At 45.8% G+C, this 23743-nt stretch overlaps 1 protein-coding gene across 14 annotated transcripts in view; it reads left to right on the top strand.

Moving 5' to 3' along the window:
- Positions 1-23743, top strand: part of ZMYND8 (zinc finger MYND-type containing 8) — a 126445-nt gene that overhangs the window by 65485 nt on the left and 37217 nt on the right. For all 14 annotated transcript variants that reach the window (XM_082856773.1, XM_082856767.1, XM_082856768.1 and 11 more), the window contains 2 exons: positions 2212-2693; positions 15100-15240. In XM_082856773.1, coding sequence (XP_082712899.1) covers positions 2212-2693; positions 15100-15240 — 623 coding nt within the window. The remainder of the gene's footprint in view (positions 1-2211; positions 2694-15099; positions 15241-23743) is intronic.

Here is a 23743-nt window from a genome sequence, read left to right as displayed (position 1 = left end):
ATTTATTGGACACGGTAGGGAAAGTTCTCACTCTGTGTTGTAAAAAGGACAGCCAGATATCAACTGTTACAGAAATGAACTAAGACAGAAAAGTTTAACAAACGGTTTAAACTATTTTCTTAAAGAGACTTCCTCCACTACCAGAGATCTTGAATAGCCTCCTGGTCAGTCATCGGAAACAGTTATTCACATAATTGACGAATTTGGCTTCCGCTTTGGGAAGGGAACCACCTTTTTCTATACTTGCTTGCATTTTTGCTTTAATGTCTTCTACAGAGCTAGGTCCTTTTCGGTGTCTTAGGAGTTTTTTTTTTTCTGTTTTTTGAAGGATTCTTGACCTTTTGATTTTGGTGTTGATGGTTTTGAGGCTTTTCCATTCTGGTTTGATTTTTGTGCATTTTTGGCTGGAGTATCCATACAGGTTTCTTTACTGGAGCTTTTTCTTCAGCTTCCTCATCATCAAAATCGTCACCATCATCATTTTCATCATCATCATCATCATCATCATCATCTTCATCAGCAGCAAGTTTTACTTTTTTCTGTGGAACCTTGCTACCACTTCCAGGAGCAGTTTTAAAAGAGAAAAGAAAGTGCTTTATGTCTGAGTGCAGGAGAATGAGATTTGGGGGATAATTCTCTTTTCAGAGGTGTAGTCTAGGATGCAGACTGTTTTCTTACTCGCTACCAACCCAGAGCCAAAGGGGATTTATTACTGTTTTAGTGGATTAAAATGACTAAGCTATTGAGCCTTTTAACGTCGTAGCTAAGTTTCGTGTCACGTGTGGTCCTTGTGACAGAACGTGCCTGTTGAATGGATCGTTAACTAACCACTCAAACCAAGTCATTTGAAAAAAAAAGGAATACGTATTTAAGAATCTTGGAAAATCCACTAGGCTAATTTGGTTTGCATTAAGGAAAAAAAAAACAATTCTGGAAACAACCTAAATGACCATCGAGAGAGATCAATGGATAGAGAAAATGCGGTCTGTACATACAATGGAATAATGTTCAGCCTTAAGAAGTATGTGGCATCATGGCTGAACCTGGAGGACTTCAGGCTAAGTGGGGTAATACGCCAGTCCCAGAAACGCAGATACCACATGACTCCATTTGTACGAGCTATCTAAAATAGTCAAATTCATACAATCAAAGAGTGGAACGGTGGTTGCCAGGGGTTGGGGGCAGGGAGAAATGGGGAGTACTAATCAACAGGTGTAAAGTTTCAGTTAAACAAAATGAATAAGCTCTAGAGAGCTGCTGTACCAACATATACCTATAATCAGCTGTGTGTGTGTGGGGGGGAAGTGTTGCCTGCCCTCTCAGTAAACAAAGGATGTTGCTGCCATCAAGCCAGTAAAAGACCCTGGATGGTGAGCCCTGAGGGAACTCAGGCTGGAGACAAACAGGTAGCCCGCTGCCCCGCCCTCGGCCACTGTAGCCACCCTAAGCGGTGCACCCTGAGGACACTCGGGATGGGAAAGCACAGGATCCTGTCCTTGTCAGCTAAAGTGCATATCAAAGGAATGATGTCAGTGAGCCCTGATGCTTACATCTTCCCACACATGGAAAAAAATGCTAAATTCTTTAACTTGAGATGCTTGGTTTTCTTTAATTAACAATAATCTTTGAAGTTCCCACTACCTGGTCTTTGTTGCAAAATCTCCTATATATACTGGCTCCTCCCTGACCTCTTGGGAGCAGTCCCTCAGCGTGATCTGAGAGGCTGCGTCCAGGCTTAAGTCCTTTTTTTTTTTTTTAAAAAAAAAAAATTATTATCTTTGGCTGCATTGGGTCTTTGTTGCTGCATGCAGGCTTTCTCTAGTTGCGGTGAGCAGGGGCTGCTCTTCGTTGCGGTGTGTGGGCTTCTCATTGCAGTGGCTTCTCTGTTGTGGAACACGGGCTCTAGGTGCGCAGGCTTCAGTAGTTATGGCTCCCGGGCTCTAGAGCACAGACTCAATAGTTGTGGCGCTTAACCCCTGCGCCACCAGGGAAGTCCAAGTCCTCAGTTTTGTCCGCCAAATAAATAATTCTCAACTTTTAGGTTGTGCTTTGTTTTTCAGTTGATATGGCAGTTATGTGTGATTCACTTAAACGTTTCTTCAGAGGGCAGAACTCATGTTAAGTGTTCTTGCACAATAAATTGTAAAAAACTTAAGAGTCTTGGAAATGACCACAGTTGACTTAAACTCCCTTTCTCTTTTGCACTCCCAGGGCCTGGGTTCCAATAAATAATTGCTACCTCATGTCTAAAGAGATTCCTTTTTCTGTGAAAAAGACCAAAAGCATCTTCAACAGTGCAATGCAAGAGATGGAGGTTTACGTGGAGAACATCCGCCGGAAGTTTGGGGTCTTTAATTACTCTCCATTCAGGACGCCCTACACGCCCAACAGCCAGTACCAAATGCTGCTCGACCCCTCCAACCCCAGCGCTGGTGCTGCCAAGATAGACAAGCAGGAGAAGGTCAAGCTCAACTTTGACATGACGGCGTCGCCCAAGATCCTGATGAGCAAGCCGATGCTGAGCGGGGGCACAGGCCGCAGGATCTCCTTGTCGGACATGCCACGCTCCCCCATGAGCACCAACTCCTCCGTGCACACAGGCTCCGACGTGGAGCAGGACGCCGAGAAGAAGGCCACGTCCAGCCACTTCAGCGCGAGTGAGGAGTCCATAGACTTCCTGGACAAGAGCACAGGTCAGCCCCTGGTGGGAGAGGGTACAGGGGCCCCCTGGGACACAGGGGCGCTCCCATCGGGGCCACACCTGTCTGGCCCTACCTGGTGAGCATCACAGAGTCAAAGAGAGCTGCGTGGCGTTTCATCCCAGTGGAGCAAGTTCTAATTTTTAACTGAGTAACCCATTGGGATGCTTGCTGTTAGGGACCCAAAAGAGAAAAGTGTTCCCCAAAGGCCAGCTGGAGGTCGTTCCTAGAAGTGGGCAGAGGTGGCCAGAAATCCTTCAGAGTTCTGTTCAAATGCCTCTGAGATGAATCACAACTTCCTACAACAGTTTTTTTCTTTCTCAAGAATTTTATTTTAATTGAAACATTTTTCTATCAAAACCAGATATTCACATTACTTAAGGCTCAAATATTAGAGGAACATGTAAGGGAAACAAGCATATTCTCTCCCCAGAGCAGTCCCACTTCTTAAAGGTCCACCCGTTTAACGGTTGTGTTGCACTTTGGAGCCTTGCTGCTGTAGCAGCGAATGAGGATGCTGGTCTCAGATTAGATCCCAGCTCTGCTACTCACTAGCCCTGTGGCTTTAGGCAAGGTACCTAATCCCTCCGTGGCTTGGTTTCCTTACCGGTAACACCATAATGATAGGACCTACCTCAGGTTCTTGTGAGGATAAATGAACCACCATACACAAAGGGTTTAGGACAGTGCCTGAAACAGTAAGTGCTACAGAAATGTTGGCTACTCTATTATTTCTTCTGGTAGTTGCTCATCCCATGCCTGTGTGGATTCAGAGAGGTGTCACAAATGAGGGATGCTGGCTGAGTGTAACAAAAGCAAGGGTGACTTAAATTGAATTCTTTCTATCCAGACAGTTTGGTTGCATATTAAAACCTTAAAGAACTCTGTTTCTACAAGGAAATGGGTGCACTCTCATTTTTCTTGAAACACGGCCTTTACTCTTTGTTCTTTCTTGTTGTATCTTAGAGAAGCATGGGTAGAAAGTTGCTCCACACGGAACATGGTAACGAAGGCAGCTGGCCCTGAGGCTCTGGGTTGGGGAGACTTTTGATGAACCCCGGGACACACGCCCTATTCTCAAGGGTTTCAGCCCATGGAATGTCCACAGGAATGTGGACTTAACTGTTTTCACATCTTAACATTCTTCCAGAGAAATGGGAAATCTGCATTTTAATATAGAATCTCCAGTTATGAAATGTCAGCTCAAAATGTCTTAAGATATTTTCCAGAAGGAATAAAGCACATCTACAAGTTGGACCAGTATTAGACATCTGGCCAGAGCATTACCCTTGGATAGCCTTTCAGACACCACCCTTCCCCTCCTTTCCTTCACGTAAGAACTCTTTAAGGAGCAGGTGTCCAGAATTCCCTGGTGGTCCATTGGTTAGGACTCCATGCTCTCACTGCGAAGGGCCTGGGTTTGATCCCTGGTCGGGGAACTAAGATCCCACTAGCCGCATGGTGTGGCCGAAAAAAAAAAAAAAAAAAAAAAGGAGCAGGCATCAGTTAAGAGACCACCAATGTCCTCGGAAGATAAAATGATGGGGACTTAGTGTTAAACTCAAAGAATTCCACTCATTTCGGTTTGTGTTGTTGCTTCTTTCTGGTTTGCTTATTTCAAGTACTGCTTGTCGCTGCTCTCCAGATGACTATGGGTGGCGTAGAGAGTTAATTACCAACAGCTTTTGATTCTTCAGAATAAAGGCTGCAGTCTTTCTCCAGGTCTGATCCAGCCATGTGGTTGAGGGACTCACAGTTGAGTTATAGAGCTTCGTTCTGATGACATAACTTCTGTTCACCAGCCTCAGAAAAAACTTCCGTTTTGCCCCCTAGTCTCTGAGCAGAGTCCTTAAAAGCTTACTTTTATTCCATGACATGATTCCATTTAAGCCAAGTTAACATGGTATATAATCACACAAACTCCTCAGCCTTTTAGTTCTCATAGAGATCATGCTTTTGAGAAAGTGTTTTAACTCGGCAGCAATCCCATGAATTACTGTTGCCTGAACTTTGACTGCTATGATTTTTTGCCATAATCTTAAGTACCACCTGTTTTATTACATTCTTAAATATTAAATCTGCAATTTATAAATTGCAGACGCAGTTTATAAATGCTAAGCTAAATAAAGTATATAAGTTCATGTGTTTAAATTTTTTGCTGTGCTTTTTCCTGATACACGTGAAATTAGCACATAACTTGTAAAATAAACCATGTTGGTCTCTGAACCACTATTGATGTTCCAGCACCATATTTCAGGAAACATAGTTTTAGAGGAATAAGAAGAACACGTGTAATGGGTTTAATTAAGCTTCTCTCTTTCCTCAAGAGGTTCAGAGGTTGAAATGACGTCAGAATTCCTGACAAAACTCCTTATTATATGAGTGACTTTTGAGGTGGTAAGTTAGCAGATACCCCATTTCAGTAGAATTTAAAGCCGTTTCCCAAAATATAACTGCTTACTAGTATGTGCCTGGGTTATTTTGCTGATCGTGAGTTAGGCAGCCAGTGAATAGTGTAGGAAGAGAAGGTATTTATTAAAAATTGTTTTAGTCTTAGAAATTGCCCTCTTTCCTGTAAGGAGCTAGACAGTAAATATTTTAGGCTTTGTAGAGCTCTTGTTACAACAGTGCAACTCTTCAATACCTTGGTTGTGTTACTAAAACAGCCATAGGTAGTATGTGGCTGAGACACTGAAATTTGAACTCCATATAATTTGTATGTTTCATGAAGTACTAATCCCCCCCCCCCCCCCCCCCCCCCCCCCCCGCCCACCAAACCATTTAAAAATGGTAAATAGTCTTCTTAGCTTACAGGCCATACAAGAATGGGTGGTATGCCAGATTTGGCCCATGGATGGGTTTGCCAGTTTCTGTTATAGACTAAGAGAAACTCCGAGTCAGTCTCCCCATTTTACAGAAGGCAAGTTGAAGTCCCTGCGGAGAGTGCGGGGGTGCTGAAGTTCCCACAGCCAGATCCTGAATCTGGATGGGCGTTCTTTGCACTGCACACCACTGCCCTCTGCTGTTGGCAGCGATAATAGCACTTTGTGGAAGGAGAAGTGGCTTATTTATTGAAATGCCCCAACAATCAGAGAGAGTATAATTGAGACAAGACCGCGCTTTACCCAAAAGTGTGTTTAAAAAAAAAAAAAAAAGATTGTCATAGTATTGAAAAACCTTATTAGTTTCAGCAGGGAAAAATTTGTAGCCAGCCACATAAGACTACACATTGAAATAAGTTATTAGATAAAGTTTTTATGAGAGTTTAGAAACCCTCCTTTTGTTTGGGGGATTGAGGAGCTCAGAATCATGTGTCTATAACCCTTAGGGCTGGATTTAGCTCTCTGAGGAGCCCTTTGCTCAGCCAGACTCCTTTTACTCCTGGAATCTTGTTGTGTTAAGGGCCAGAGTGGTTTATATTCTCCATGATTTGTCTGATTCCTCCTTTATCTAGACCTCCTGGCCAGATTGATGCCTTTGCCAGTATTTGCTTGTGGGATCCTCATTTAAGTCATTAATATGTATTAGGGTAAGAGTCCTAGGGCCTGGCTTTCACCACTCTCAATAGTGGTCCTTTGGTCTTGCAGCCCCATGTGGGTTCCTTCAGGGAGAAGGGAAGACGAAGACGGTTTCAGATACTCTTTTTGTCCTGTGAAATCAATACATGTTTGTCTTAAAACAAGTGCTCGTTACAAAAACTAAAGTCAGGGATAATGCCACCTCCCACAGTCAGCCCTTAGAAATTGTTTCCTGGACTCTTTTTTTTTTTTCCGCTGCACTGAGTGGCTTGCAGGATCTTAGTTGCCCAACCAGGGATTGAACCTGCACCCTTGTCAGTGAAAGCACGGATCGCCAGGGAATTCCCATCCTGGGCTACTTTGTGTTGGTTTATACATCATATTATCAAGTTGAAAATTCAAATACTTCCAGGGATCAGGCAGATATGGAAATGAGTGAGTTTTGGAAGTGATAAGGACTGGGGTGAACTAAAGCAGAAATCTGCTTGTCTTCGTGACTATTGACACACTCATGGGTGCTTGTGTGTGTAACACTTCCCAAAGCAGTACTTACTCTTCCCATACGTGTGTGCTGAGCTAGAGAGGTATGGTTTTTTAAAGGGCACTGGGGACCAGATCCCTCTGCTGGTTCTAGCCAAGTGGGGATGTGGCTCAGTGTTGCCAGATTTCTGGCTGTCCAAGAGAATTCTCAAATATTTTTAAAATGCAAACTACCCCAACTTTTACACATTGGCTCAAATTAAAAAAAAAACTATAGGGACTTCCCTGGCGGTCCAGTGGGTTAAGACTCCGCGCTCCCAATGCACGGGGCACAGGTTCGATCCCTGGTTGAGGAACTAAGATCCGGCATGCTGTGTGGCTGAAAAAAAAACACAACAAAACAAACAAAACCTATAGAGCGCATCAAATGCATCTGTGAACTACCGGCTTCATGGATCACCTGTTTGGTGTAGACTGTTGAGGGTTTTCTTTTTTAACTTAACCTTGTGTTCTGAATACTTTTCCATGAACTAAATAACCATTCAGGACAGCATTTCTGTCCTGTCCTAGACCATCCAGTGATTCTATGCTGTGGAGCTCATTTGTTCATGCCACCAAGAGTGGTGCAAGATGCCGCCAGCCCTTTGAATGTGTAGGTTGCTGCCAGGGCTTTGTAAGTAGAGGAACTTCAGTGTGAGTCATTAAATCCTCCACTGCCGCCTCCCCCAGGGGGCTGGGGTGTGTGGGAGGGAAGGGGCCTTTTTTTCTAATTTAATCCTACCACTCCTGTTTCATGTAGTCAGAAGGGCACTTAGCACAGTCTGGGGGTTTTGTAAACGTAGATAATAAATGATGTGTTTTAGCCCTTGCTTGTGAATTGTACATCAGAGTGTAAAATCTGATTAAATTATTTGTGACTTCAAAGGCAATTAGATCTTCCTTTGGGCAAGATTTATGACTTTATAAAAAAGGATTGGCATCTGTTTCAAGGCCTAATTGAAACGTGCATCTCCAATTGTCTTTTTGCTTTCAGAAATGTCTGTAGGGTGATTTAAAACAGGGTTTCTCAACCTCAGCACTACTGACATTTTGGGCCGGATGATTCTCTGTGGTGTCCTGTGCCCTGTAGGGTGTTTAGCAGTGTCCCTGGCCTCTACCCACTAGATGCCAGTAGCACACCCCTGCCCACAATTATCACAGCCAAAAACATCTCCAGACATGGTCACGTGTCCCCTGGGGGGCATGGTCACCACTCCAGTCCTCATTGAGAGCCATATATTTATGGACCGTGCTTTTGAATTTCAGCCCTGAAAAAACTCTGCTTAACCTTCAACTTTGAAGCTCTCCAATATTTACATTTCATTTTACATCATTTTCCCCTGAATGTAAGATATGCCTTTCAAATGTTAATATTATAGAATAAATAGTCCATAATTTCGCGCTGAGAGGTGACAACTATTAAGAATTGGGTGGCTAAAATTTTTTAATGTATATAATCACAGTGATGATGACAGTAATAATTTGTGTGTGTGTGTGATGGAATGGGATTGTACTAAACGTTTTGCTTCTTTCAACTTAGCAGTGTTTCTTTGACGTCTTTCTACTTGAGTGCACATATTCTCATCATCAGTAGTAGGTAGATTTTATGAAGTCATGTGAATGCAAATGTTTTAAACAGATACATTGATTTGTTTTCTTAATGTCTGTAATGTATATATGTGTGTCTAGAGCGATTTCAAACAGGGTTTCTCAACTCATCACTACTGACATGTATATGTTAATTATATATTTATATCTCTCTATATATGGTCCTTACTCACTTTCTAACCCCCAGTGCTGTAGGCATTTTGGCCAGCTTAATATTTTCCATGTTTCTCTAGATGGTCATGAATAAAAGTCTTCAAGAACATATCAGGGATTGAACTTCGCCGGAGTCACACAATTACAGAATTCCTCTCCCTTCATTACATTTTTTATATTAACAAATACATTTTTGCACCTGTTTTAAAGTTTTTCCCCCCAACAAAACCACAGTAAAAGCAAAAGCATTTTTAAAAGAGCAAAATGGCTCATAATCTAAATGCCTCTAGTTGACCCTTTTTTTCTTTTTAAACGATGAAAGGACTACACGCACATGGTTAGAATTAAAACAACAAAATGAAACCCAGCAATATTAGAGCGGTATAGAAAGGTATAAAGGAAAAGCTAAAGTTTTTAATTTTTTTATCCCCACTTCTGGGCTCCAGTTTTTCTCCAAAGTTTCCATGATTGTGGGGTGTGCCGCTAGAAAAAAAAAAAAAACGTTCATTTAAAGATGTGGGCATGCTTTTCAGAAACATTTACACATACGGGGACGTTTCTATGCACACGTAATTTTACCTTTTTCTCTTTTTCCCACACATGTTTTTGTCAGGATGTAGAGATCTGAAGTCTTTCTTTTTAAGGGTTGTGTGGTATGTATACCATTATTTATTTAACTAGTCTCTAATGAGTAGGCATTTATAGCCATCTTCCATTCCTTTGCTATTATAAATACTGTTGCAGTGAACCTTCTCGTGCATATCCAGTATCAGGGGCACTTTTATATCTATGGGGTGAATTCATAGCAATGGAACTTCGGGTCCGTGTGTTACGTATACTTTAATTTTTTTTTATATTTAAAAAAATTAAAAAAAAATTTTTGCCACACCACGCAGCTTGCGGGTTGTTAGTTCCCCGACCAGGGATTGTACCCATGCCCTTGGCAATGAAAGCATGGAGTCTTAACCACTGGACTGCCAGGGAATTTCCTGTACACTTTATTTTTTACTTTTAATTTTTTTTTGTGTTCAAGCATCTACTTTTTATTTATTTTTTTAAACATCTTTATTGGAGTATAATTGCTTTACAATGTTGTGTTAGTTTCTGCTGTATAACAGTGAATCAGCTCTACGTATTCATATATCCCCATATCCCCTCCCTCTTGTGTCTCCCTCCCACCCTCCCTATCCCACCCCTCTAGGTGGTCACAGAGCACCGAGCTGATCTCCCTGTGCTATGCAGCTGCTTCCCACTAGCTATCTATTTTACATTTGGTATACTTTAATTTTAATATCATTATCACCTAACTGCTCTCCTGAATAGTTTTTTTTTTTACTTTTTTTAAAAATATAAATTTATTTATTTATTTTTGGCTGCGTTGGATCTTCGTTGCTGTGCGTGGGCTTTCTTTAGTTGTGGCGAGCGGGGGCTACTCTTCATTGTGGTGTGCGGGCTTCTCACTGTGGTGGCTCCCCTTGTTGCAGAGCACGTCCTCCAGGCACGCGGGCTTCGGTAGTTCTGGTGCACGGGCTTAGTTGCCCCGCAGCACGTGGGTTCTTCCTGGACCAGGGCTCGAACCCATGTCCCCTGCATTGGCAGGCGGATTCTTAACCACTGCACCACCAGGGAAGCCTCTGAATAGTTTTCTGATGCCTGTGAGTGTACCTCTTTCCTCACCTACCCTGAACACTAGGTGTTATTTTTGAAACAAGTGTACCATGCAGGGGAAAAGGATGTAGGTTGGAGATTTATCTGTATATCTCCATATGCCTTACCTGAGTTTACATTTATTTGTGTCGAGCTCAGGGTGCTTCTTGACCATTTGTATTTTTCTGTGAGCTGCTTATCCATGTGTTTTCCTTGGATGCCTAATCACTCAGCATGCCTCTAGTAGCTGCAGAATATCGAGGAGATGGTGTAAATTGGCACCTTTGTAATGGAGAGGTTTTATTGGTTGTCATTATCATTTCTTTATTGCTTATTGTGACCACAGTCATGAGAAGAGGAACGGAGAATTCATTCTTCAATTAATCATCTCATGTATCTGCTCATGTTGTAAATGTCTCAGGCGGCGTCAGTGGCTGGCAAGGAGCCTGTTCCGGAGCTGATATTCTCAAGGCAAAAGGGGCACCTGGACCAGCTTAGATGGGGCTGGCAGGGGAGGGCTCTGAGGAGGTGGTATTGGACCCAAATGTTGAGGACGGCCGGCCAGTATGATCTGGGTGGGAGTGGTGGGTTGGGTGGGTGGGGTGTATTTCCTCGGAAATTCCAAGTGTAAAGGCTTGAGTTGGGAGCGGACTTGATCTTGGAGGGGCCAAGCACAAGGGGCCACGTGGCTGGAGATTCCAGAATGAGGCAAGGAAAGGTCAGCTGTCTCATTGGGTTTTTTTTATTCTGGGGAACTGGACGCCCCTGGATGGTTTTAGGTGGAGGAGTGACGTTTGCTTTCCTTGTTTAAGGCGCTGTCCCGGCTGCTGGGTGGAGGTGCCCTGGGAGGGGGTGCTGTGGCAGGTGGTAGGGGACCTGTGGGGAGCTCTTACAGGGTCTTCGTGGGAACTGATGTGTTAGGGCAGTGTTTCCCAAACCTTTTCTTCATCATCACCCCCGAAGGAGCCCTTTTAGACACTTTCTTCTTTTCTTCTTTTTTTTTTTTTTTTTTTGCGGTACGCGAGCCTCTCACTGTTGTGACCTCTCCCGTTGCGGAGCACAGGCTCCGGACGCGCAGGCTCAGCGGCCATGGCTCACGGGCCCAGCCGCTCCGCGGCATGTGGGATCTTCCCGGACCGGGGCACGAACCCGTGTCCCCTGCATCGGCAGGCGGCCTCTCAACCACTGCGCCATCAGGGAAGCCCCTAGACACTTTCTTCTTAATTGTCCTCCCGTGAATATTTTTTAAAATGGAGGTGAGAGCCACATAACAGAAAATTAATCATTTCAAAGTAGACAGTTCAGTGGCATTCAGTACAGCCACAACACTGTGCATCCACCACTCTTACCTAGTTCCAGGACATTTCCATCACCCCGGAACAAAACCCTGTACCCACCAAGCAGCCACTTCTCATCCCTGCCCTCTCTCCCACCCCCATCCCTTTGCTCCATCACTGACCCCTGGCAGCCATCGATCTGTGTTCTGTTTGTATGGATGTGCTCAGTATGGATATTTCATTTCAGTGAAATCCTATAAAACATGACCTGTATCTGGCTCCTTTCACTTAGTGTGGCGTTTTCAAGGTCACCCACGTTGCAGCGTGCATCAGAACTTCATTCCTTTATACCAGGGCTTGTCTGTGTGTTGATGGACACTTGGGTTGTTTCCATCTTTGCATTACTGTGCATAGTGCTGTTTCGAGGATTTGTTTGAGTATAGGTTTTCACTTCTTTGGCGTCTATACTTAAGAGTGGACCCTCATGAACTTTAATCGTATTGTATGTCCTTTTACGTACGGCATGTGTGCTTTATTTATAAAAAGAGTAAGATTTTTTTCACCCCCTAAGATCTACTTTCTGCCCCTTGAGGGTGATAGCCCTGGAGATTGGGATGGAGGTGAGTGCAAAGATTTGGGTGTATTTTGGAAGTGGTGTGCAGAGGACTCGCTGGAGGGCTGGGTAGGCTGAGGAGGGAGAGCAGAGGAGGAATTGAGACAGTGTAGACGTGTTTGGCCTTGAACAGCTGGGTGAGTGGTTGGGGGGAGGTCAAGACGGACGCAGGTGTTTCACAAATTGGGGAGGTGGGTAGGTAGGTGGCAGCCAGGGATGGGCACTGGCCATCACTTTCTCAGAGGCGAGTTCTGCAGCGTGGGTTGCTAGGTGACCCCGAGGTGCTGTCCTGGTCCTGATTACGTGAAGCACTGCAGTACCAGACGCCAGTGAGGGTGGCCCCTGCCCTTTGCTGGCCGGGTGGAAAGTGAACCAGACCCATCTCCATGGGAAACCGGTGTTCACATATCCAAGTGCTGTATTTCAGATTTTTAAAAAATTTAGAACGTGTCTCTTGAACCTTCAATACTTAAATTTTATTAACAAAGGAAACGTTATATGTCTATGAAATTGAAGGCTTGTTGTTCCAGTTATTATTATTATTATTACTTTTTTGCGGTACGCGGGCCTCTCACTGTTGTGGCCTCTCCCGTTGCGGAGCACAGGCTCCGGACGCGCAGGCTCAGAGGCCATGGGTCACGGGCCCAGCCTCTCCGCGGCATGTGGGATCCTCCCGGACTGGGGCACGAACCCGCGTCCCCTGCATCAGCAGGCGGACTCTCAACCACTGCGCCACCAGGGAAGCCTCCAGTTATTATTTTTTAAATACACGAACATATATATATATATGTGTACATATATATATGTATATGTATATATATATATAAGAAAACTAATGACTCTCCCTGTGTTCTTGGTAAATTCCTTATATGTCTATGAAATTAAAAGCTTGTTGTTCCAGTTATTATTATTTTTTAACTACATGAACATACATATACAGAACTATAAAACTAATGACTCTCCCTGTGTTCTTGGTAAATTCCCTGCAGGCCCACAGCGGGGGGTAGGGCTCTGCTAGACCACCTGCCAGCCTCTCCTTCTTACTATGTAACTTGAACTGTTAAACAGGGAAACGTGGACTCCCTTGCTTGAGTTCTCTGTGTGACCCCGCACCTTTGTGTGGTTTTGGTTCCTGCTACCCTTTAGGGTTAGTCTTCCTTGTCAAAGTTCCCTGCAGCCCCAAGCAGTGCTTCTGCTAGTATGCTAAGACCCTCCCTGCGAGACCCACTTGCTAGTTTGCTTAAGGGAATACAATTAGAAAGACTCTGGTCTTTAATCCTTGTGGAGGGAATACACTGCACTGATCTTTTCAGCCACTGCAGATCTCTTTTGGAAACAGAACATAAATGAATGAAAAATAATTAAAAATCCTAATACTAAAGATTTTATTGGTGATACTTAAATCTTTTGAAACACCTTTATTTTTCTATTTATCTATCTATTTATTTATTTATCTTTCTATTTATTTGTTGGCTGCGTTGGGTTTTTGTTGCTGTGCGCGGGCTTTCTCTAATTGCGGCGAGTGGGGGCTGCTCTTCGTTGCGGTGCGCGGGCTTCTCGTTGCAGTGGCTTCTCGTGTTGTAAAGCATGGGCTCTAGGTGCACAGGCTTCAGTGGTTGTGGCACGCGGGCTTCAGTAGTTGTGGCTCACGGGCTCTAGAGCGCAGGCTCCGTAGTTGTGGCACATGGGCTTAGTTGCCGCATGGCACGTGGGATCTTCCCGGACCAGGGCTGGAACCCGCGTCCCCTGCATTGGCAGGTGGATTCTTAACCACTGCGCCACCGGGGAAGTCTCATGAGTTAGGTACTTTTATCAATCCTTTTGTATTATATTATTAGTATCCCTCTTTGTAGCTATCGGGAAAGGAGATTCAGAGACATCAGGTCACTTGCCCAAGGTCACACAGCACGTCCACAGAGCTGGGATTTGAACCTCTCTTTTGGCTCCTGATCCATGCTGTAATCCACTTCTCCCTACATCTAGAGTCTTTCCCACTCTATTGCATTAAAAATAGTGTTGGCAGGTCCTGGCGCTGGAGCTGAGGCTAGCTCATGTATGTTGACTAGTTGAGCTGGTGTAGAGTTTAACCCATTGAATCCTCACCCTGAGGATCCCCATTTGGCAGATGAGGAAACCAAGGCAAGAACGCAGCAGCGTGTCCAAGCACTTGTGAAGTCCCTGCGATGTCGCGAGTCTAACCCCATCACCATCAACAGCTTTCTTGAGGTTTCCTGCACATCTGAGGGGAGCTGGCCATTTGAATGCCTGTCACACGTTTATGGTAACAGGACAGCCCAATCATAAGAGCCCTTTCAGCAAAGGGGCAGGATCTAAAAGGTCTTTGGGAGGCCCCAGTTGGCCCATCTGAACACTTTGTTTTGTTAAATGGTTTGGTTTCTGTTCTCTCTTCCCCCACCTGCTCAGGGGAGCAGGAAGTTGGGAGTTTTAAGGTATGTTTAAGACTCAGGCATAGGTACGACTCTATCCTCCTATAAAAGTTTGAAACCCAGTAAGGAGGGAGGTAATTTACCAACAGCACCCTCACTCCATCTGTTGTGGAGTTTGGCTTCGTTCAGCATTGCAGGACCTTTGAAATGAGAAGCCTGCGAGCTCCCAAGGGGTGGAGCTGGCCCCTGGCAGGTGCAGTGGCTGGGTGAACCGGCCCCTGCGTCTCCCACAAATGGACGACATGCCATTTGTAAGCTTGGCTCTGGTCTCTGCATCTGGACCGAGGCGGGGGCTGGTTTAATCGCTGTTTGTTTTGAGATTTACACCCGTGAATGGGCCAAACCAATTTCAGTGGCAGCTTAGCCGATTTGTCTTAGAGCTTTGTGTTTAATAGAATGACTGGGGCGGCCTTCTTCCTTCGTGGCTTTAACATCGGGTTAAAGCCCTTTGCTTGAATTACATAGCCAGCCCTTCCTGCTCCAGCCCCCTCTGTTGCTCTGGCGGCCTGGTTGAAATCAAATAGAATTTCTGTACTCTCCTCCCTGCCCCACACCTACAAACTTTATATGTTTCTTTATTTGTAAATCTGTCTTTTAACGAGTAACTTACTTTTTCAGCTTCACCAGCCTCCACCAAGACAGGACAAGCGGGGAGTTTATCTGGCAGCCCGAAACCTTTCTCTCCTCAAGTATCAACACCAATCACAACGAAAACGGATAAGACGTCCACCACGGGAAGCATCCTGAATCTTAACCTGGGTCAGTTGGAATTTTGGGAAGCCTCTTTCCGTAGCAGCTATGAGTATTTCTGCAAGTTGTAATGTCCTCTTTTGTGTGTGGTTCTTTTTTTTTTTTTAAAAAAAGATTGGTATTTTAATTTTTTTGGCCGCACGGCATGTGGGATCCTAGTTCCCTGACCGGGGATCGAACCTGTGTCCTCTGCGTTGGAAGTGTGGAGTCTTAACCACTGAACCTCCAGGGAAGTCCCTGTGTGTGGTTCTTGAACCCTGAACTCTTTTCTGTGTACAAAATTTTGAAAAGGTACAGTGGATGGAGATGAAGAGAGATCAATACAAGGAACTGGCAAGGGATTTCCCAGAGCTTGTTGACGTGCAAGGCTGTTTTATCTTGAAATACCTTAGGCCAGTGTTTACAGCCTTGGACCACAGTAACCCAGTTCTTATATTTGTAAACACATATATTTAAAGTTATATATATATGTGTATACACACACACACACACACACACACACACACACGGTATATATTGTTTTATGATTCAGTATTTACTTTTCTTATGTATAGTGTGTTCTGACATATTGTTTTAATTCTTTTGTTTTTTTTTTAATGCTAGTCTTCATCCTTGATGTAGTAGTTTTTTTGTTTTTTTTTTAAACTCATTGAGTTTCAGTTGGTTCTTTTGAAAGCATTACCTTAGGCCAAAGTCTTTAACAAAAATTAGCACCAGAAATGCTAAACACCCAACTAGGAAGCTATTTTATTAAGTCATTCAGTCATGAGCCCTGATTTTTATTGAGCATCTATTATGTGCTGTGCACTGTTTTAGACCTGGGGCGGACAGTGGTGAGTGAGGGCCCTGCTCTCTTACACAGCTTGGTTCTAGAGAGGGAGACATAATCAAGCTAAAAAAACTAAGAGAGGTCATGTCATCATGGAAGGTAAAAGGTATTCATATGACAAGGAGAGAGCTGGGCAGGATGGGGGTGGGAGGAGCAAGAGGCAGTGGTTAGGGAAGGCCTCTGAGGAGGTGATACCTGGCCAAGGATTTGCATGACAAGAAAACCCAGCCATGTCGGTGTTAAGAGGAAGAACATTCTAGAAGGAACAGGAAATTCAAGGCCTTAGGGTCAGGATGAACTTGGTGTGTTATAGGAATGGCAAGGAAGCCCGGGTGACGTGTCCTAGTGGGTGAAGGGGAGATGAGGTCAGAGAACACAGGGACCTCATGGACCTTGGTGTGGGACCATTTGAGCAGAGGAGGAATGTGAACTGACTGGGCATTTTGGAAGGACCTCTCAGGGTGTTGTGTTGGGAAGAGCCTGTGTCAGCCATTCTTAACCAGGGGCAGTTCCCCCGACCCCCCAGAGGATACTTAGCAGTGTCCAGAGACATTTTCGGTTGTTACAGCGTGGGGGTGGGGTGGGCTCTCACCACTAGCATCTAGTACAGGCCCCCCCAGCAGAGATTTACTGGGTTGCGCCTGTGTTGACAGATTTGGTTATGGCAGGAGAAATGGGATCCAAGAGTTCAGCTTTCGATGCTATAAGTTTGAGATGCCAGCTGAATTCCTAGGTGGAGACGTCATGAAGGCAATTGGAGGCCGAGTCAGGCCAGGTCAGGGCAGGAGGTGTAATTCTGGGAATCTTGATTTATACGTGGGATTGGGTTCAAGCAGTAGTTCTCATAACTCGGGAGGCGGAGAGTGGGGGACGCTGCTGGCATTCATTTAGTGGTTGCAGACCAAGGATGCTGCTAAACTTCCTACAACGCGTGGGACAGAGCCCACCACGACAGAGGATTATCCAGCCGCAGTGGCAACAGTGCTGAGGCTGAGAGACCCTGGTCCAGAGCATAAAGAAGGAGTGAGGGGCCTGGGCCGCTTGCACACGTTAGACCTCAGGAAAAGTGAGCAGAGGAGGCTGAGAAAGCGCAGGGGAACGAGGAGAAAGCAACACCCAGGGAGTGTGGCCTACTCCGGAGGCCTTGAATATACCGGGTTTCAGGAAGGGAGGGGCGGCCACCCTTGTGGAGTGATGCTCCGGCCTGAAGCCACAGCCTCTGGTGGTCACAGCCCTCTGGGTTCATCTTGTCCTGAGATGCCATTTTCAGATGGAGAAACAGAGCACTGGAGAGGCGACCCCAGGATCTGGGATTACAGAGCCAGAGGTGGCCGGGCTGGAGGGAGCCTGTGTTTCCATGGAGGCTGCTGCCTCATTTACCCAGGTCACCAGGTCGTGCAGCCCGGAAGTGATGGGACAGTCCGGGTGGTGGCTTGAGGGGCTCCAGCTCAGGTTGGCTGGTGGGAATTCTTCACTTGAACCCACGGGGACCCATCCGTTCCCCTGGGGAACACTCATCGTTCTCAGCAGTGTGGTTTGCTTTCTCACACCCTCCTCCCACCTCTGCACCCCCGAAAAGAAAGCTGTACAGAGACGTTCTCACAGTCGTGCTTCCTCTCTGCCAGTCATGTGTGGCAGGAGTAGCTCCTTCCGTAAACCGGGGCTGTCCTTGGGCATCTGTGTGATGCTCTGGGTTTTTCCATTTGGCTTGACCCACGCGTGGGAGTGAAAGGTTTTTTTCGTGGGGTGTGTATTGGAGGTGGGCACGGCAGAGTACAAGGCTCTCCTGTGCAGAAGCTCCCCGCCAGCTCTTTCCATTCCTGGGACCAATGCCTCGTTTTGTCAGCGGAAACAAATGCATAGGGAATGTGGCGTTTTATGGGTAGGAATTTCAGTTACCCAGTGGCAAGAGGATCAGGTAGGGATTGGTGAAAAGTGCCATGGATGGGTAGAAAAATAAGGGAAGTGGAGGGAAATGCTGAATAATTCTCACGGGACTTGATGTCTGGCATCGATGTAACTACTTTGAACAGACAGAAATGAGACAGTGCTAGGGATCATAATGACATCATTGTATCTAACAAAACAGTGTTTCATTAAAAAAAATAACTGGAAAAGGCAAAATTACTGAGATGGAAGAAAGATCAGTGCTTGCTGGGAGTTGGGGAGGGTTTGACTACACATCACAAAGGGATTCTTTGGTAGATGGAATCGTTCTGCATTCTGTTTGTGCTGATGGCTACTCGCATCTGTTGCAGGTGTTAAAAGTCATATATTCTCCAAAAGGTGAATTTTACTTTCTGTAAGTTAAAAGTATTAAAAAAATACAGTGACCTTCAAGGTAAGGTAATAACCCCATTGCACAGAGAAGCAAAGTCACCTACCCGGGATCAACACGTGGTTTGTGGTTGAGTTTGGCCTTTAGACTCGGGCTTGTCTGTGTGTATCTCGGACTTTTAACTGAGATACGAGAACTGAAATGCTGCAGGACAAGGGTGTGTTTTGATTTTCATGGGCCCTCGCCACTGTGCCTCTTTGTGCCGCTGGGTTAGTCTGCCCAGCTGTAGGGGTCAGGGGTCAGGTGAAGGTTTGGATGGACGGTTGCATGAAGGACAAAGTGCCTTTCTAAAGGAAGCAGCTCCCACAAGTTGAACCTGTGCTGTCCAACTCTGAATTTTTAAGAAAAAACAGAAATCCAGATTTTTTATGTGAACTCTTCTAGTTTTTAAAAGTTCACCGTCAGTTTCATTAAAAACCTCTATTTGGGGGCTTCCCTGGTGGCGCAGTGGTTGAGAGTCCGCCTGCCGATGCAGGGGACACGGGTTCGTACCCCGGTCTGGGAAGATCCCACATGCCACGGAGCGGCTGGACCCGTGAGCCATGGCCACTGAGCCTGCGCGTCCGGAGCCTGTGCTCCGCAACGGGAGAGGCCACAACAGTGAGAGGCCCACGTTCCGCAAAAAACAAAAAACAAAAAACCACCTCTATTTGGAATTCCCTGGCGGTCCAGTGGTTAGGACTCGGTGCTTTCACTGCTGAGGGTGCGGGTTCGATCCCTGATAGGGGAACTAAGATCCCGCAAGGTGCGGGATCAAAAATAAAAAGTAAAAATAAAAATCTCTATTTAGGCCAAAGAAACAAGTACAACCAAAAATACAACCACCAGCCCGTGGGCTTTACTCTTACGATTTATTTTGCTGCATGACGGAGGGGAAGGCCCTGCACGCCAACACACCGGGCCTCATTTGCTGTCTTGGGCCCCTTCTCTCTGCTCTAAAATAAGGAGCCAGGCTAGGTTCCAGCCCCCTTCTGTGCCTCTACGGCAGTTATAAAATAAGTCCCGAATAAGAATGAGTTTATGGCACAGGGGGAGAGGGGACCAGAGTGGCTCTTTCCTTCCTCTAGACTCCTGTGTGCTTCCTCTGGGAATCCTCTCTCCTCTCGCACACGGTGTTTGCTTACGCAGCAGTTGAGTCGTCCCGTTAGTGACAGAAATGTTCCTTGATGCTCCATCAGAGATGCCGACGGTGGAACGTAGTCAGACCTGAAGGCTTTCTGCTTGTTTATCCTTCCACTGTTGCTGTTGTCAGGCCTGCTTTCTTTTCTCTGCAGAAAGTGAGACTTTGAGGACGTGGATGCAGGGCTGGGTACCCCGGTTGCCCAGATGTTGTCTTGATATTTTTTTTAAAAATAGTGAATGAGGTGGGGAAGGTCTCTGCTTGACTGATGGATAAGAGCGTCTGCCAGGGTCTCTCGTCTGAAGGACGTTGTTCCCTTGACGGAGCTGCTGTTTTGTGCCTCCTAGAAGACCATTCGTTATAGTCTGCCTACACCTTTTGAATAAAGGAGATTTTTTGTTTTAAACTAAAAACAAGAAGTGCTTATAGTTTTCTTTTAAAACATTTTGTTTTGATGGCTGTTCCTCTCACCTCATAGTGACTTGTCTTCCGTCAGGGCACCGTGGGGATGGCTCGGCTGTCCGTTAGGGCCTTCTGATTTTTGTGGAGTCACACAATTGAAGAAAAAAAGTTTTGTTTTTATAAGTAATGAATGCACACGGTAAGAGAAATTTCAAAGTACAGAAAGATGTCTAATGAAAAGCCAGTCTACCTGTAACCTCTGATTACCTGTCTCTGTGACCCCCTTATTCACCCCCAAAAAAGGGTGACCACTGTTGGGTCTTTTTTTTTGTTTTGTCATCCTCTGACCCTGTTGGCTCTTTTTTAGTCTCCTTGGGGAGCTCTTCTGGACATCAGCCTGGGTGATTTGGTCCCCATTTGGCAATGTCTAGACACCTGTTTATTATCCCAACTGGGATATGGGTGCTACTGGCATCTAGTGGGTGGAGGCCAGGGTTGCTCTCAAACATCCTACAGTGCCCAGGACAGCTCCCGGCCCTTACCCTGACCTCCCCATCCCCCAAAAGAAAGACTTATCCAGCTCCAAATGTCAGCGTTGAGAAGCCCCAAGAACACATATATTTGTATCTCTGTATTCCCTTTCCTTCTTTTCTCCCACACACCAATGCTAATGTCCTTTACTGATTATTTTCCTTTTCCTTAAACAGATGGGCTTTCCCTATCACCACGTAGAGAGCTCTGCCCCTGTGTTATTTTAGCAGCTGTATTTTTTTCCGTTTAAAGGTAAACTGTAACTTATTTATCCAGGCACCTTATTTATTGAGTAGTTTTCCATTTTTTGCTGTTGGAAATAGCTGCAGTGAAGACCCTTGTGCCCACGTGGGAGTGAATCCGCAGGATACATTCCTAGAAGTGGAACCTGATGGTCAGAGGCCATGTGCTGTTGACGTTTGGAGAGAGGCTGCTAGGTTGCCCTCTAAGGGGTGGCTCTGATTCATGCTCCCTCCAGCAATGGAAGATCGTGCCTCTTTTCTCTAGTGCGGGTATTTTTTTTTTTTTATCCCAGGTTTCCACTTATAGCCTCAGCTGTCTTCATATCAGCTGAAAAGTTCACAATGTTGGCAGCAAGGGTGGATTCCGCAGATATTCCCGATATAGAAGGGCAGAGGTGGAAGGAGTCCTGATAAGCTGCTAGGAGCTAAATGAGAAAGAGAAGCTCTTCTTTTCTCCTTGCGGAGGAGAGTCGAGTTCACACACAGCTGAAAGTTGGAGAACGATAATTACATTTGGCTAAACTCCTAAAAGTCCGCTCCCAGGGACCTGATGATTAGCCCCCTCCCAGGCTTTCGGTGGTTTCTTCTTAGAATAAACGTTACGGTGGCTCATTGACCCGAGAAACCTTATTTTGTGAAATGAAATGCTTTACCTTCTTTTCATTCCTCTTGATTATGAATATTCAGGCTTTAAGCTAAAGTTAAGAGATTGCATTTACTGCAGACCCACACCGGTACACACGCGTGTGCACACACACACTCGATTATTCTGGTGATGTGTAGATCTATTTTTATGATCCCCGAGGTTTAGGTACACAAGGGTTAAGGCAAATCATGAGGCATTTCCTTTACTCATAGACAGGATTGGTCCAGTACAGGGGCTCACAGCCTAACCTGCCAATTAGAATACCTGGGGAACTTTTAAAGGGCCAATGCTCAGGCCTCCGCCTCGCCAGTGAATTCAGTCTCTGGGGGTGGGGCTGAGGCATCAGGATTTTTTTCTTTAAAGCTCTGGGCTGGGAGGGGGGCGATCTCAGTGTGCAGCTAAGGTTAGCAGTCACTGGACTAGTACAGGGGCTGGCAAAATTTCCAGCCTGTGGACCAAGTCTGGCCCCCGACTTGTTTTTGTAAATAAAGTTTTATTGGGACACAGCCACATCCATTTATTTAGCACATCATTTTATGGTTGCTTTTGCAGCAGAGCCTATACACCTGCAAAGCCTAATTTAATTTACTCTCCAGCCCTTTATGGAAAAAGTTGGCTGACCCCTGCCTGGTAGTCAGTTGTGCGTTTCGGTAACTGCTGTGTGGAATCTAACCACATGGGAGTGTTACTGAGGACAGAGTGTCCTCCTGTCACGTGGGCAGCACTGCCATCTCCTGCTACCCCGCTTCATGGGAAGTATTTTTGTGAGATACTTCTTTTCCAGCTTTATGCTTGAAAAGGCTGCCTTTTCCCTCCAGAATGCAGTGTGCTTCCTCATTTCTGAGAGCAGAAATGACGAGACGGGCCTCCTGTCTTTTCCCTTCTACTGTCATGTTTGCAGCTCAGGTGTTGAAGTCCGTAAGTCCTGATCATGCTGCTGTTTAATTGGATCTTCCCTTTTTTCTTTCTATGTTCCCCAGTCCTTCTCCTTTTTTTGCTGTTTTATCCCTGTTTCACTCTCTCTGTTCTCTTTGTAAGGTGCTTCTCCAGTAAATTTGAATATTCTTCCCCCGTCTGAAATAGTTGTGCATTCAACCGTCCCCCCCGCAAGCATCTTCAATCCTGGCCTTGATAGGTTCTCTGAAGAGTCCCCGATCAGCACATGCACACACACTAGACAAACACATGCATGCACATGCGCACACACGGGGATGTTTTTTAAGAGCCATTTCTTTAATGACAAGGATGGTGTCCCTGTTTGCTTTGAAAGCTCACTTTTGGTCTCCCTGGTGACGAACCGCAAGTGTGTTTTGGGGACAGGGCCCTTTCTCATCTTACCTCATTATGGTGATGAATGAAATGGGAGCGATTTGTGGCTCCAATCACCTGTGAGTGAGTTGGGTGGGGCTTTGGGGAGACCTCTGATCCCCTTAAAGGAATGAATCTCCGGCATGCATTGTGAGAGCATGCGTCCCTTCCTGGGTGTAGGGCAGGGTGTGAGGGTCAGGTCGAGCGGGGAGAGTACAGGCTTTGGAGGGCCTTTGCAATCCAGCTCTCAGCCTGCATCTCGGTCTCTGTAACAGCCTGATGGTTTGGGGTGGAGGGTAGCAGGGGGGTGGAGAGAAGTCAGGGAGTGAGCTCACAGCTGGTAGAACCAGCTCACAGGTGGCTTATCTTTGCCCTTGGTGGATGCCACATCCTTTCGGACCTGCTTTCTCGGAGTGGCCAGGGTAGGTTGGACACCCGCATTCTCTGCTCGAGGGTCTGTTGGAGGGGATGCCAGGGCGAAAGACAGTCTCTCATTGCTTTCTGAGCCTTTGCAGTCACCACCATTTGGTCCCCTTTTTATGTTTTGGGGGCCACTAGAGGAGGCAGCAGAGGAGGTGGGGAAGGAATTCAAGAAGTGCAAGCTCACGGACCCTTTGGAACCTGGGCCAGTTTGGTCGTGCAAAGAACCCATGGCAGAAGTAGTGGAAGTAGGACCTCTGGGCCTGAGTCATTAGGCAGAGACCTTTGCCTGGGGTTAGAGTGAAGCAAGAAGACACAGGTTCATATCCAAGGCTAATCTGTTCCCCATTCCTCAGATAGATGCTGGGAGCCAAAGGGAGGTACAGCACACTGGCTGGAGGGTCTGCCTACCTTGTGTGTTCTCTTTCTTTCTCATTTGAGCTCCAGACTAAGTCGACTAAGAATGAAGATTGAAGTCTCCACGGTAAACAAGGAGCTGGTTCTCTCTCTTATCAATGTGTTCTCTGCGAGGCTCGGCGCCTCTCTCGGATACAAGCCCTCTGATCTGGGTCTGGAATTCAAAGCAAACTGGCCAGACTCAGTGTCACTTTATCTGCTGCTGTTGAGATTGAACATATTACTGTAACCTTTGGCTTTGGAGGATCCATAATGATGC

Source organism: Leucopleurus acutus (genome assembly GCF_964270905.1).
Source record: "Leucopleurus acutus genome assembly, chromosome: 16".
NCBI lineage: Eukaryota > Metazoa > Chordata > Mammalia > Artiodactyla > Delphinidae > Leucopleurus > Leucopleurus acutus.
The sequence above is the reverse complement of the archived record's forward strand: the minus strand, read 5'-3'. Positions and strand labels throughout refer to the sequence as shown.